Consider the following 15012-nt stretch of genomic DNA (forward strand, 5'->3'; position numbering starts at 1 on the left):
GCACTCTCCCTATTTTCTTCTTAAATGGGTCCCACTGTTCTGTCATAGATTTACCTAAAAATGTCTGCTCCCAGTCCACTCTGGCCAAATCATATATGATCTTATTAAAATCAGCCATCCCTCAGTTTAGAACTTTAATCTCGGGTCCATCCTTTTTCTTTTCCATTTCCATCTTGAATCTAATGGAGTTATGATCGCTGTCTACAAAATGCTCCCCCACTGGTACTTCAACCATTTCAACCTACTTTGTTTTCTAAAAATAAGACCAGGACCATCCCCTCTCTTGTAGGACCTTCTTCGTACTGACGTAAAAAGTTCTCTTGGATGCATTTTTAAAATTTCGCTCCCTCTAAACCTTTTACACTATGGCTACCCCAGTTAATATTGGGGAAGTTGAATTGTCCATTATCACTACCCTGTCACTCTTACATTTCTCTGACATTTGCCTACATTATTGCTCTTCTATTTACCTCAGACCATTAGGGGGCCTATAGAACATTCCCAGCAATGTAGTTGTTCCTCTTTGGTTTTTATGTTCTACCCATATAGCTTCAGTTAAAGAATCTTCTCAGATGTTGCCCCTCCTTACTGCAGTAAATGGTTCTCTGATCAAAATTATCACACCCCCTCCTCTTTTACCTCCTTCACTATCTCACCTGAAGATACTGTATCCTGGAATATTGAGCTGCCAAACCTGCCCCTCTCTCAACCATGTCTCAGTGACAGCAATGACGTCATACTCCCATTTTTAATTTGTACTCTCAATTCATCTGCCTTGTTCGTCATTCTTATTGCGTTAAAATAAATATCATCCAGTTTTGCCAAACTAATTTGTGACTTATTTGGTCTAGATATGCCTTCCTGACTCACCTGATGTCTCTTCTAATAGAACAAGGCCAGGAGCTGCGCGGGTTCAATTCCCGTACCGTCCTCCCCGAACAGGTGCCGGAATGTGGCGACTAGGGGCTTTTCACAGTAACTTCATTGAAGCCTATCCGAAATGAAAAATGAAATCAAACTCGTGACAATAAGCGATTATTATTATCATTTATTTTTTATCCATTCCTGCTGAACCATCTCTCAGTCCCAGCCCCCTGCCAAGTTAGATCAAGCCCTCCTCACTAGCACTAGCAATCCTTGCAAGGACACTGGTCCTATTTTGGTTCAGGTGCAAACTGTTCCCAAAATCCATCCCAGAAGTACAGAATAGAATAGAATTCCTACAACGCAGTAGTCAGGATTCTATCAGCAGCAAACCAGGGAGAAGAGTGGCCTGTGATTTGAGCAACTCCTTGAAGAATTGTCTATTCTACTGACCAGTCTAACCAGTATTTTGAAAACTAGGTCTGGGGGGGCCACAGAGAATGGCTTCGGAAGCCACAATGTAGATGGACAAGCCCGGAGTAAACTCTGCAATATTGACATCCTCACAAGGATTCCTCTCCTCATCCCTGATTGAAAGTATTAGCTACACAAAGGGAGCATTGCTTTCGCTGCAGAAAACTGAGCAGCAGATATATGTGTGCAATTCAAATTTTTCAACTTACTGCCCACTGTAAGACTGGCATTATTTCAGACCGTCGTTATGCAATTGCCCAGTTTTATTTGCCAATACTCATCACCAGTTTTATACATGGGCAGCAAATAAAAAATTTGCCGACCTGTGTTTTCGGTGCATGGTGATCTCAATCCCAGACAGAAATCGGATGACTTTCTGAACTCCCTGGGATTCCTCACTTCCCCTCGAGGGAAAGCCCAGCTTGGATATTCTATTCTAGCTCCAACTTTCCCATTATGAGCAGGCTGATGGAAAATGCATGACAGAGCTGTTAATGTGGAAGTTTTTAATTTAATTAAACAAATCAGGCAGTTTAACAGTAACACTGAGGCCTTGCTCATTATAATGTTCATCAGCAAGATTGGAGGAGTTCCAAAAGGTTCAGGCGCATGAGATGATGTCGGCATTGAATCCATAGAACAAGAGAATTCCTGCAGTGCAGAAGGAGGCCATTCGGCACATCGATCCTGCACTGACCCTCTGAAGGAGCACCCGGCAGATGACTTCTGGAGCGTATCCATAAGACCATAAGACCATAAGACATAGGAGTGGAAGTAAGGCCATTCGGCCCATCGAGTCCACTCCGCCATTCAATCATGGCTGATGGGCATTTCAACTCCACCTCCCAGCATTCTCCCCATAGCCCTTAATTCCTCGCGACATCAAGAATTTATCTATTTCTGCCTTGAAGCCATTTAGCGTCCCGGCCTCCACTGCACTCTGCGGCAATGAATTCCACAGGCCCACCACTCTCTGGCTGAAGAAATGTCTCCGCATTTCTGTTTTGAATTTACCCCCTCTAATTCTAAGGCTGTGCCCACGGGTCCTCGACTCCTCGCCTAACGGAAACAGTTTCTTTGCGTCCATCCTTTCTAAGCCATGTATTATCTTGTAAGTTTCTATTAGATCTCCCCTTAACCTTCTGAACTCCAATGAATACAATCCCAGGAACGCCAGCCGTTCCTCATATGCTAGACCCGCCATTCCAGGGATCATCCGTGTGAATCTCCGCTGGACACGCTCCAGTGCCAGTATGTCCTTCCTGAGATGTGGGGCCCAAAACTGGACACAGTACTCCAAATGGGGCCTAACCAGAGCCTTATAAAGGCTCAGTAGCACATCGCTGCTTTTATATTCCAACCCTCTTGAGATAAATGACAACATAGCATTCGCTTTCTTAATCACGGATTCAACCTGCATGTTTACCTTTAGGGAATCCTCGACTAGCACTCCCAGATCCCAGCTGTCCCTCTGTCCTATTGACCCACCGAGGGGCCCACATCACCGTAAGGGATGAGGAAGTGTGGCGTCCATCAAGGGATCTTCCACCAAGGAGACTCGGGTGGTCTCCCAGTTTTTCTAACTCCCCGGTCCTCCTGACACCAACGTATCTCAGGGACAGCGGCCAGAAGAGGGCAGTATGGAGACAGCTGTGACACGGGTAGGTCGGCTGGGGCCCTTTGGTTCCAGGTCCTCGAGCAGATGATTGCCACGAGCATCAAACACCACAGGTTACGGAAGACAGCAGGCTATCTCCATCTCTGATGTACACCCTGGAGACACACCTCAACACAGCACTAGACCACAGAAGATTAAGAAGTTCTACGAGCACTGAGTGGGCACTGGCAAAGTCAGTAATCGGAGTTAGGAAATAGATAATTGTCACATAAACTGTTTACCATTAAAATAAATCACACCTGAAACATGCAACGCCTCTGTCATTTAAAGCTTTACAACAGGATGCGACTCTCTCACATATCTGGACTCACTTCTTACCACAAGTCCTCCAAGAGCCACCATAATTGAGAGCCCATGAAACCCACACTGATGGACATCCTGGAATGTAAACCCCATCACTCACAAGACACAGATGTGCACATCCCCCACTCCCCCTCCCCAATTGTGCTCCAAAATGAAGTGCCCCTGACGCACATTAGGGCATGAGGATGGGTTTGAGTGGCTGTCAACAGAAAGGCAGGAGTCAGACTTAATCAGAACCTGAGGAGCATCACAGCTTTCCTCACAGCGAGTGGTCATCACCCTCCTGCCATAAATAGTGATCCCACTGACAGTACAACGCAGGCCCATCACCCTGTTGTGATGCCACACCAGGGTGAGGGCAGTGGCATTGTGGTATTGTCGCTGGACTAGTAATTCAGAGACCCAGAATCATGCCCTGGAGTCCCAGGTTCAAATCCCACCTTGGCAGATGGTGAAATTTGAATTCAATAAAAATCAGGAATTAAAAGACTAAAAGTGACCATGAAACCATTGTCCATTGCCGTAAAACCCATCTGATTCAGTAATGTCCTTTAGGGAAGGAAATCTGCCAATCCTAGGTGTGGCCTACACGTGACTCCAGATCCACAGCAATGTGTTTGACTGTTAAATGACCTCAGGGATGGGCAATACATGCTGACCTAGCCAGCAACAGCCACATCCCATGAACAATTTTTAAAAAAATGTCACATGGACCCTAGGATGGGGGAGGGGAGCAGCCTTCGGGGAAAGGGGAACAGGGTGACTGGGGAAGGGCAGTTTGATGTGGAGGCTGGGGGGTGTTGAGCTGACGGACACTGAGTCTCCTGTCATGCGAATCTGGAGGTATGAAGGCCTCCCTGGTCCTCCTGGCATGTCAGAACCTTGCAACTGCCTGTCCTCCATCCTGCGGGTCTTCCTCAGACTTGCCCTCCACTCCCTTCTGATCCAGCTCCGCTTCAGAGGAAGCTGCATGTTCCTCCTCCTCCATCACCAGCATGTTACCCTACTGCTGCACCAGATTGTGAAGGGCACAGACGCCTACTACAATGTGAGAGATCCTCTGAGGCCTATACTGTAGAGCAACGCCAGAGCAGTCCAGGCATCAGAACCGCATTTTTAACAGCCCAATGCACTGCTCAATGACAGTACGGGTAGCAACGTGAGCCAAATTGTAATGGGTCTCCGCCTCAGTCTGGGGCTTCTGCACTGGCGTCATCATCTATGACCTCAATTGCTATCCCTTGTCCCCCATGAGCCAACCCTCAGCCTAGGGTAGTCCTCAAAGACCCTAGGGATCACGGAGGGTCCCAGGATATAAATGTCATGCACGCTCCCAGGGTAGTGGGCAAACACGTGCATGATCCTGAGGCAGTGGTCACACATGATTTGGACATTCGGAGAGTGGAACCCCTTCCTGTTAATAAAAAGAACTCCTGAAGCTGCAGTGCTCACAGGGCGATATGCGTGCCATCAATGGCCCTCTGGAAATGGGGTGTCCCAGTGATGGCAGCGAATCTTGCATCGCCGGGGGGGTGCTGTGAGTGGCCGCCGACTGGCGTGGCGCGATTCCCATCCCCGCCGAATCTCTGGTGCCGGAGAATTCGGCATCCGGCAGGGGCAGGATTCACGCCAGCCCCCGGTGATTCTCCAACCTAGCAGGGGGTCGGGAATCCCGCCCCGATCTTTCGAGGAGTTCAAGGTCCGAACAAGATCTGAAAAGTGCTATCATAACCAACAAGGCTAATCCCTACTTTGAGATAGCCATCAGCTGTCATGCCAGAGGCTTGTCACAGTCAATGCGGTGTGAAATGAAATGTAAACACCCAAGAACAAAGGTAGATAAGAAAGCAAACTGCAACGTTGAAATCGCAGAGTCTATTGAAACTTCAAGGGGGCTGAAATTGACTTTAAATAAGCAAATGCAATGGGAAACTAGAAATGACAATGGCTTCAATGCTTTATATTCCCAAATTCAGTAATCCCTCCTCTCCCCCCCCCCCCCCCCCCCCCCCCACCCCCTGCAGTCCAGGAGTTACACCAGTCTTGGCCCCCTCCCGATCCTCAAACCCCAAGTTCCCTAGAAGGAACCCCCACAGCAGCTGGCCAGCAGCGACTGTGCCTTGAGCTATATGGTGGTAAGTGGAGAGGGCTTTCTGAATGAGATCCTGATCACACCAGCTGGAGCAGGACAGGCGAATGTCAAATTTTGGCCCCCGAGCGATTCCTGTTTTGGGGTTCTCCTGCTATTCTCCCAACATAGCGGGTTTTGTGCCTGGCGCAATGTGGCCAGTGTATCGCCCCCTTTATGGCTTGGTAAAATGTATACTCTCGTGCAGTGGTGATCATCCCAAGGCAGGTCCTCTGTTCATGCCCCACGATCTTGCAATTTTCCCTTCAGTTGATCATGGGAGCCTTCCATTTTCAATTTCAAATTGTCCAACATCATCATTCTCTTTCTTCCTCTTGGCCTCATTCAATTATCTCCTTCAGGAAGTTGTTATACCTTCAAATATGGCCAATGCATTCTTGCTGCCTTTTCTTAATGATATCCACTACACCACCATCCAGAGAACCTCTTCCTCACTCTTTTGGGAAAGCAGAGGTCAAGATAAATGATCAACAGCTGGAACAGGTGGCTCAACTTAAGTACCCATGTAGCATCCTGTCAGAGGATAGCTTGCTGTGAAGAAATCAGAATGGAATAGAAAGGATGCATTCCCCAAACATCAAGAATTGCTCAGCCGAGGGATAAGTAGAGAATTTAAGAAAGTGGTTAGGAAGACTATGAAATGGCGTGTTGTTGTATGGGTCTGAAATGTCGAACTTGGACATAAAAAGTTGTGAAATGTAATTCTGGAGAAGGATGGAGTGGGCCAATTGAAGAGAACACAAAAACAATGACGAAACTCTAACATGAAAGCTAATTTAAGGAAATATAATTTCGCATTAGCCGCAAAGATTTTCAGACTTTCCAGAGTGTGGGGGGGGGGGGGGGGGGGTTCGTTGAAACTCTCGGTCAATACTGGCATTCCTGAGAAACTATTTCTCACTTGTGAAATGGAATGTCAACTGGCCATAAGAAAACAATTCTGCGATTGTTTTTGAATTAACCTTTGGTTGCACAAACAAACTGAACTACCCAATAATTTGAATTGAGCAATATAACTAACACTGCAAAATTTAAACTTAATACCAAAATAATAAAATGATCATTTGAATTTCAACTGCAAGCATGCTTAATTCAGGCAAATAAGCTGATGACAAGGATGACACATTCTTGGTGACCTTGTGACCTCTATCACATCAATGAGCTTCAGTTTCTTAATGGCAGATTATGATTAAAGGACATATCCAACACTATTCCAGAGGAGTCAATACACACATACGCAGCACTACGAAATTACATCAGACCATAAGACAATAAGACATAGAAGCAGAATTAGGCCACTCAGCCCATCGTGTCTGCTCCACCATTCAATAATTGGTGATATTTTCTCAGCCCCATTCTCCTGCCTTCTCCCCATAACCCCTGATCCCCGTATTAATCAAGAACCTATCTATCACTGTCTTAAAGATGCTCAATGATTTAAGAGGGTAAACAAGACGCTGTTATTGAACAGGCAATGAAACAGACTCCCTGGGAAGTTTGAAGTTCTAAGATGATTAATTATGGTTAAGTCCTGTGTTACAAAAGCATTTCCTCTATTCTACATGTTTCAATCGTCTCTAGAGATAGAATCCAAGACCTGGGCTTTATTAAAGTATTTGTGTCTTTGTTTTATTATTAAATCCTTCCCAAATTCTCAATATTTGCGTCACCCAATATTTTTTAAAGACATGACATGCGTGGGATGACCTACCACAACTGCACAATTTGCATTGCTACTGCCTTTTCTCCTCTTCCCCCTCCTCCTCCTAAGCAATCCCAATTCAGATGCTTCGAATGCGTGTTTATTGGGCAGACTATCATTAGATTCCACCACAGTCCCCGAAGACCTGTAATGTCAAATACCCGGGACACTAGCATTGTTTGATCCATTTGCAAGATGTAGAACTCCTGCGACTTGGCTGTACAAACACATCTTTTACTCTCTCTGCTCCAATGATGCTGGGACCACTGGTGAGTGAATGTTCAGCCCAGCGATATTTAATGGCATTTTCCATCAAATCTCCTCATTTGATTTTGAGAAGTGAAATATTGATATGCACTTCCTTCAGGTGTTTACTCCTTGTTTGCTTGTATCTGCAAGCAGCCCATGTGTCGTGCCATCCCCAGTGTTTAGACTATAGACCTCCCTTTAAACCAGATTCCCGTCTGCAATTCTGCTCTCAGTATGGTACATTTGGCTGTTGTAATCAGAAGAAGGATAATGCAATCGCACAGAAATACAGGAAAGTCACAGAATCAATTGACTTCAACGGATCTAGACGGTGTGGAAAATTTGTGAAAGCGATCATGTGTCAGGTAAGTTTTAATGTCCCCTTATTACAGATATTTACTGTCTATTACTTGAAAGAGCTCCATACTCTGTTTAAATGTTTGAGTTATGTGCCTGAATTGCAATAAGAAACAAATCCATAAAGAAAATAGTTTTCTCTTTGATTGTTTGAATGGAAGAACTTTAATTTATAATCGTGTCTTTCATGATTTCAAGATGCCCCAAAGCTCAGTTGCAGTTAATAAAGTAGCTTTTCAGGTACTTGCGATATAGCGAAACACAGCAGCCAATTTGTACACAAAGTCTCACAGTCAGCAATGAGATAAATTACTACTCCATCCATTTCAACGTTGTTTGGGGAGTAAATATTAGTCGGGACACTGGACTACCTCGTCAAGCTCTTCCTGAAATAATGCCAATGTTTGTTTTTCATCACCGCCAGAGAGACAGATTGAGCTAAAATCAGTAAATGCTGGAAATACTCAGCAGTCCTGGCTGAATCGGTGGAAGAGATGAAACAGGATTAATGTTTTGGGTTGATAACCCTTCATCAGAACAGTTGGGCTAATTGGGTCAATGGCTCATCTAAAAGTTGCATCACTCCCTCAATACTGCACAGGTTATGTGCTTCAGTTTTGGAGTGAAGCTTGAACTAATGTCATTTGAATATGGATGGGATTGCTACCAGTGAGCAAAAGCTGATGCCAGCACGCCATTTTCTCCATGAATAGTTGTATTTTGGGGAAATGGGGGAATTAAAATAAAATAAATTTAAACTTGCGCAAGAGGGAGGAAAACTCAAGACAGTGAGTATGCATTTTCATATTTAATTATTTCTGTTTTGAAATTTCTACATCAATTATAATTATAATTAGCAATTATAAAAATAAATTTTGTAAATACATTTAATTTGCAGTTTCCAAGAAGTTATCAGAATAACTGCTGTGAAATATTAAAATTACATTTACATATACTTAGATGGATCCCATCTGTTTTGTTAGCTATAGACTTAATTCCAGTCATGCTAAACCCAACTAATGTTATCCAGATCCAACATCAATACGATATTCATCTCTAAAGACATCAGGCTGGTGGGTGGTGCAGGAAAGAGAGTTGTGCACCACAAGGGTTGCTCTTAATGCTTCTTCTGACCTGAGAAAAAGCAATTTAAAATTGTAACTAAGTACTTCTAAGCATTCTGCAACAGCCCCTTTTGAAGTGTGTCAATTTGTCTGCTCAACACACTGCGCTGCCTCTGCCCATTGATATCTGTAAAATGAATTGGGGTCCTATTTTGTGCAACTAAGCACGTTTGCCGCCTAAAGCAAAGGCCCCGGAAAAATGGTAACAATTCAGTCATTGGTCAGAAGAGGTTGACAGGTGGTGTACAGCAATGTTCATTGTATCTCCCCTTGCTGTCCATTAATAAAGCTGAAAATCAGGATCAATGTGACGACTTCAAAATAATCGTGAGAGGGAAAAACTTTCACAAGGAAGAAGTCTTACAACACCAGGTTAAAGTCCAACAGGTTTGTTTCAAACACTAGCTTTCAGACCACTGCTCCTTCCTCAGGTGATGTAAAATGTTAACTCCACATCCAAGGGTGAGTATTTTCGGATATATTTTGTACTAATTATTAACTAGTAGCATGAATTGGCATGACTCCCTGAGCTTCATTAAGTGGTATTCTGGTAAACAGATCATTTAGCTCATTGTACCTACTGAAATTATTCATAAAGGCCCTGCCTTCTCAATCTTGCCCCTTGCCTGAGTTGTGGTGATCCTTGGGTTAAATCACCACGAGTCGGCTCTCCCCTTCAAAGGGGAAAACAGCCTATGGTCATCTGGGACTACGGCGACTTTATCTTTGCCTTTATCTGCACTGTTGCTCTGAAAAAGCTTGTCCACTTCAGTCCATTCTCCTGCTGCTCTCTACCTTCTGCAAAATACCTTTTCGCATTTTGAACACTTCTGTCTGATAATCTCTTAACATTCATTGTTCTATTGAATAAAACCCTCGCTTCTCTAATCACTCCTCATGATGAAAATTTCTCATCCTGGATCTAGTCCTAGTGGGCTGGATTTTTATGAAGTCAGAATTCTCTGTGGATGATGGAAAAATTATGGGCGGGATTCTCTCACCCCGGGCCGGTTCAGAGGATCTGCAATTGCGCCGTTTTTTTGCATGACACCGATCCAACACCGTTCCGCCATTCTCTCAACCAGCGAGAACGGCGTCACAATGATCGGCACCGCGTCCCCCGGAGAATTGCCCGAGGGGGTAAGTTCAGCGACTCTCCGGGCTCCCGTGGATTCAGCGGGCGAGATGGGCCGAAGTCCCGACGGCGTGACCCCAAGTCATGCCGGCACCGTTCACATCTGCAAATAAAAATCGTCAGCCAGTCGTGCTGGGGTACGGCCGGGGCTGGGGGCGAAGGGGGGAGGGCCTCCATGTTCCGGGGGGAGGGCATCCGGATGACATGCCAGCCGGCCTGGAATGGCCTGCCATGGCAGAGAGGTGCCAAAGCCACGGTCACCATTATCGCTGGCTGCCCGCAAGCCTCCCGGCCGTGCCCATGGGTGCCGGACCACCCAGATGCTGGACCTCCCAGCTGGCTCCAGTGGGCGGGTCCAGGGCTGTACCCATGGCAGCCCCCCGCGAGGGCATAGCCATCCAACAATGGCACTATCAGGAGGGATGGGCAGTACTGGGCGGAGCACGGAGGATGTGGGCAGGGGTCTGGGTGCATGCTTGGCTGTGTCACAACCAGCCAACCGGGGAAGACATGTAGCCCATGGCACCTGGCTGTAGAGGGGGCCATGCACCATCCCTAAACATGTCGTATACCCCCCACCCCTGCAGATCATAATGTTTGGGCACCAGCCAGCGATGTTGGCCGCCGTGGCGGGAGCCGCTGCCCTGAATGTGGTCCTGTGGCAGCATCGGCGCAGGCAGTTCTTAGCGGCTGCGGCAGCGTCGGCTGCAGCAGAGGGACAGGTTGCAGAGGGCCAGGTAGCACTCGCTCAGGCTGCAGGGCCGCCTGCTCAACGGGCGCAGGAGGAGGAGGAGGAGGTGGACAACGACCGAAGCAACGAGGGGCAAACACAGGATGAGGATACTGATGTGGATGAGGAGCAGGAGGAGGAGGAGGAGGTGGTGGTGGTGTCAAGGTGCCGGAGGCGCCCGATGAGGACTCCTTTGTGGACCTGCCGGACCAGGTATGCAGCAGGAGACTCAGGATGAGTCGGGAAACGGTCGCACATATCTGCCACCTGATGGCACACCTGGCACCGCATGGATGTGGGGGAGGACATGCTCTCCCGGTGGCCGTCAAGGTTACGGTGCCCCTGAACTTTTATGCGATGGGGTCGTTCCAGTCGCCGAGTGTGGACCTGTCCGGTATCTCCCAGATATCGGCGCACCAGTGCATCCGTGCAGTGACTGACGCCCTGTATGATAACGCAGACCGTACATCCAGTTGCCTGTGGACCGCGCCCGCCAGAATACCTGGGCAGCGGGATTCGCTGCCGTGGCCAGGATACCCATGGTACAGGGGGCGATCGATGGCGTGCATGTTGCCCTGTGGCTACCAGCGGAAAACAGAGACGTGTTCATGAACAGGAAGGGGACCTACTCCATGAACATTCAGGTGGTCTGTAGCCACCACATGAAGATCATGCACGTCTGTGCCCGGTACCCGGGCAGTGTAAATGATGCGTTTATACTGGCACAATCGTTCATCCCCGCCATGTTTGAGGAATGCCCTCCCCTCCACCCCCCGGCTGCGGGGCTGGTTGCTGGGTGACAAGGGTTATCTGTTGCGGTCGTGGCTGATGATGCCTATATGGAGGTCACAGATAGACGTGGAGAACCGATACAATAAGGCCCATGCAGCAACCAGCGGTGTGATCGAGAGGTGTTTTGGCCTGTTGAAGATGCTCTTCAGGTGCCTGGACTGCTCTGGAGGGGCCCTCCAGTACCAGATAGAGAGGGTCGGCTGCATCGTTGTGGTCTGCTGCGTCCTCCACAATATAACCCAGCAGAGGGGTGATGTGCTGGAGGAGGAGGCAGAGGGGGAGCCCGGGGAAGGGGCCCCTTCTCCAGATGAGGAGGATGGGGATGACGGGGGCTAATAGACGTGACATGGGGGCTGGATATGGATGGGAGGCTGCACTACGCCACCAGCTTGACCAGCGAGCATGCGAGGCGTTGATCGCCGCACGTTTCACCAACTTGGGGGGTAGGGGCTCTCTGAGCAGGGGCACTGGAACCACTGTACCGCCCCACCTCACCACCCAGCACTCCTACCTCCCACAATACCCATGAGATGCACCTCCCACACCACCCACCAACCTTAGCTCCCACACCACCACATGCACAGCACCCTCCACCACACATCCACCTGCGGCACAACGGGCTGGTCTCACACCATTGCTTGTGGAAGCGGGTGTGATCAATGCCATGCGGGATGATGCCAACCCACTCTGCGATGAGCTGTGAGTTCCAAATCGTTGGCCAATGACTGATTCATGGCCACAGCTACACCCTCCACCTGGGTGGTCCCTGTATGCGTTCTGGACACTCCATTACATGGCCATGTTGAGTAGCTGGCGGCGCCGTTCCGTGGATGCCTGTGGGGGGGGGGGGGGGGGGGGGGGGGGAGAGATTTACACCCACCTGGGCTCAACATTTCATCACCCTTCGACCACAGTGGCACTCAGTCCCCTACACGACCCCGCATGCACTGGACAGAGCACAGAGGCATCTTGCATTGGTGTAACAGAGAGTTTAATCGGAACGGTAACATACAAATGCCCTAGCCCCTAAAACTAAACTGTGCCCTGCACCCGTACCAACTTACCAGGCGCGCTGCGACCTGGCTCCCCATTGGCACGTTTCCTGGGGCGGCCCAGCTTGAATGGGCCAAGTTGCTCCGTGGTGCCACCCTGTTCTGCCCGCTGCCCACCAGATGCACCAGGGTTGGAACGGGGGTTGTCCGATGATCCGTGGTGTTCCGGGCCCTCCCTTGCAGGAGTTACCGGAGCGAATCCCAGAACCTTCACCTCCCTCGGGGTGCCCGGTGGCCCCCGGGCCTCTCTATGGGTCAAGGGTGTGACCGGAGACAAGCCCCGAGGCACCAGCGAAACCTGGCACTGCCAGTCCTGGAGGCCCGCTGTGGTATCAACCAGGGTCCTAACGTCAGCTGCGATGGAGCCTAGGGAGTGGCCCATCCCTTTCTGGGACTGCGCCACCTCCCTCTGGGCTTGTGCAACGCCATCCAGCACCCGGGCAATGGCGCCCATGCTCTCAGCAATGGCCTGCTGAGACTGGGTAATGGCCTGCTGAGACTGGGTAATGGCCTGCTGAGACAGGGCCATGGCGTGCTGTGGCTCAGCCAGACTGCGGAGCACGGCTGCAATGTCCAGCTGACTCTGGCACATGGCTCCCTGTGAGAGGGAAGCCATGTCCTGGGCCACGGATGACGCGTGCACATGAAGCCCCGCGCCATGCATGACCTGACCCATGGCCGAAACCATTGCACCCATTGCCTCCACCACTGATGCCACCCGTGTGGTTTTGGCCTGGGTGGCAGTCATGACTGGCACCACTCCCTGCTCCTGGACGCGGATGGACTCCTTCACCTGCGCCTGCTGCTGCTGGAAGCCAGCCACCATCCCGTTATGTAGTCCCTGGGTGTCTAACTGCATCGGGTCTATGGGTGGGTCTGGAAAGTCCATGAACCCGGGAACCGACTGGGCAGCAGCTGGTTTCTGGGGTTGGGCTGCCCTCCGACCGTCCGGATCCTCAGCTGCTCCTACCTCCAACTGCTGTACCGGTACGGCTGTGTGGTGCGCACCAGTGAGTGTCCCCAGAAGCCTCTTCACTAAAGTGCCCAACGAAGTGGTAGGCTCTGCGATGGTGGATGGTGTGGGAGACAGCAGGGACGCAAAGTCCATGTCCTCATCGAAGCCAAAGTCAAGGGTCTCCTGCGTCGACCCTTGGCCCGATGGTCCCTGTCTCGCCCCTGTCTGAGAGTCACTGTCCGGTCTGTCCGTCAACTGTGTGCCCGTCCTCGGTGTGTCCCTGTCCTGGCTGTCGTGTGCATCTGTGTCCAGCGTCTCCATGTCCAGGCTGTCGGTATCTTGGGTGTCCGCCCTCTGTGCATCAGTGTCCTTGGTCCCAGTGTCGGAGGAAGGCCTTTCTTGCCATCTACCCCCCCCCCCCCCCCCCCGCCATGGCGTGCGTCCCTGGGGGGAACTGGACCTGACCGTAGGCGAGGTACGCCAGACGGGCCGGCGGCAGGTCCTAGAAGACACAGGACAGCATGTATCGTTAGACTGGGGAGAGGGGGTGTAGTGGGGGGGGCGGGCGGATGGTGATGGGGTGGATTGGGGGGGGAATGGGGTGAGGGAGTGGAGAGGGGGGGTGGTTGGGTTGAGGGGGTGGAACCAGGCAGCGGAGTCTCACTTGTTGGTGCACCTCCGATCTGGCAAGGGGCAACCTCCCGGTTCTCGGCTCCGCCAACAAGGTCCAGTGCCCTCTGCACGTGGACTGTGAGGGGGTGCTGTATGGGTGGATCCCCTCCAGTTCTCTCACGCTCCCTATGGTTGTGGGCGGGTTTGTCCTGGGGTGAGGGGCAACAGCATTAGAGTTAGGCGGTCCGCCGCATGCTGCGCAGATGTTGGCTAGATGATGGCATGGCAGCACTGGGTGCCCGGCCAAAGCAGGCCATGCGGGGTTTAGCCCTCCTCCTGGGGGGAGGGTTACTTTCACATGTGTGGGTGGCAGGGGTTGGGGTGGTTGCTAGGGGCCTGTCTCGGTGTATTCACCCTGGCTGCCCTCATCAAGTTGTGCATATTTTTATGGCACTGTTGGCCGGTCCATGGGGTGTGCCCCACTGCGCTTACGGCATTGCCCACCTCCCTCCATGTTCGCCGGACTGTGCTGCCCGGGTGGCGGTGGCCCCGTCTAGGGCAGAGGATTGCCCTCCTCTCCTTGACCACATCCAGCAGCGTGACGAGGTCGTGGTCCCTGGACCTCAGGGCGGCACGGCGGGCGGCTGCCACCTCGCGGGTCTTGGGACTCCACACTCGCGCATCTTAAGCGGCGTGGTGCCGCGTCATCGAGGCATCCCACGTATCCGACCCCGGTCTGGCGCCACACCCCCCACGCGCCTCTCGCCATTCAGCTCATTTAAATATGAAGATCTGGATCTCGCCGGGCGGAACGAGTCAGGTGATTCATGATTGGC

The 15012-nt window shown here is 50.4% G+C and overlaps 1 protein-coding gene across 1 annotated transcript in view; it reads left to right on the plus strand.

Moving 5' to 3' along the window:
* The window catches only part of hhipl2 (HHIP-like 2), a 54923-nt gene that overhangs the window by 3623 nt on the left and 36288 nt on the right, over positions 1–15012 (plus strand). Inside the window, exons 3-4 of the mRNA XM_038793482.1 lie at positions 514–542; positions 7577–7784. Coding sequence (XP_038649410.1) covers positions 514–542; positions 7577–7784 — 237 coding nt within the window. The remainder of the gene's footprint in view (positions 1–513; positions 543–7576; positions 7785–15012) is intronic.

The sequence above is a fragment of the Scyliorhinus canicula genome, chromosome 1 (genome assembly GCF_902713615.1).
Source record: "Scyliorhinus canicula chromosome 1, sScyCan1.1, whole genome shotgun sequence".
Classification (NCBI taxonomy): domain Eukaryota; kingdom Metazoa; phylum Chordata; class Chondrichthyes; order Carcharhiniformes; family Scyliorhinidae; genus Scyliorhinus; species Scyliorhinus canicula.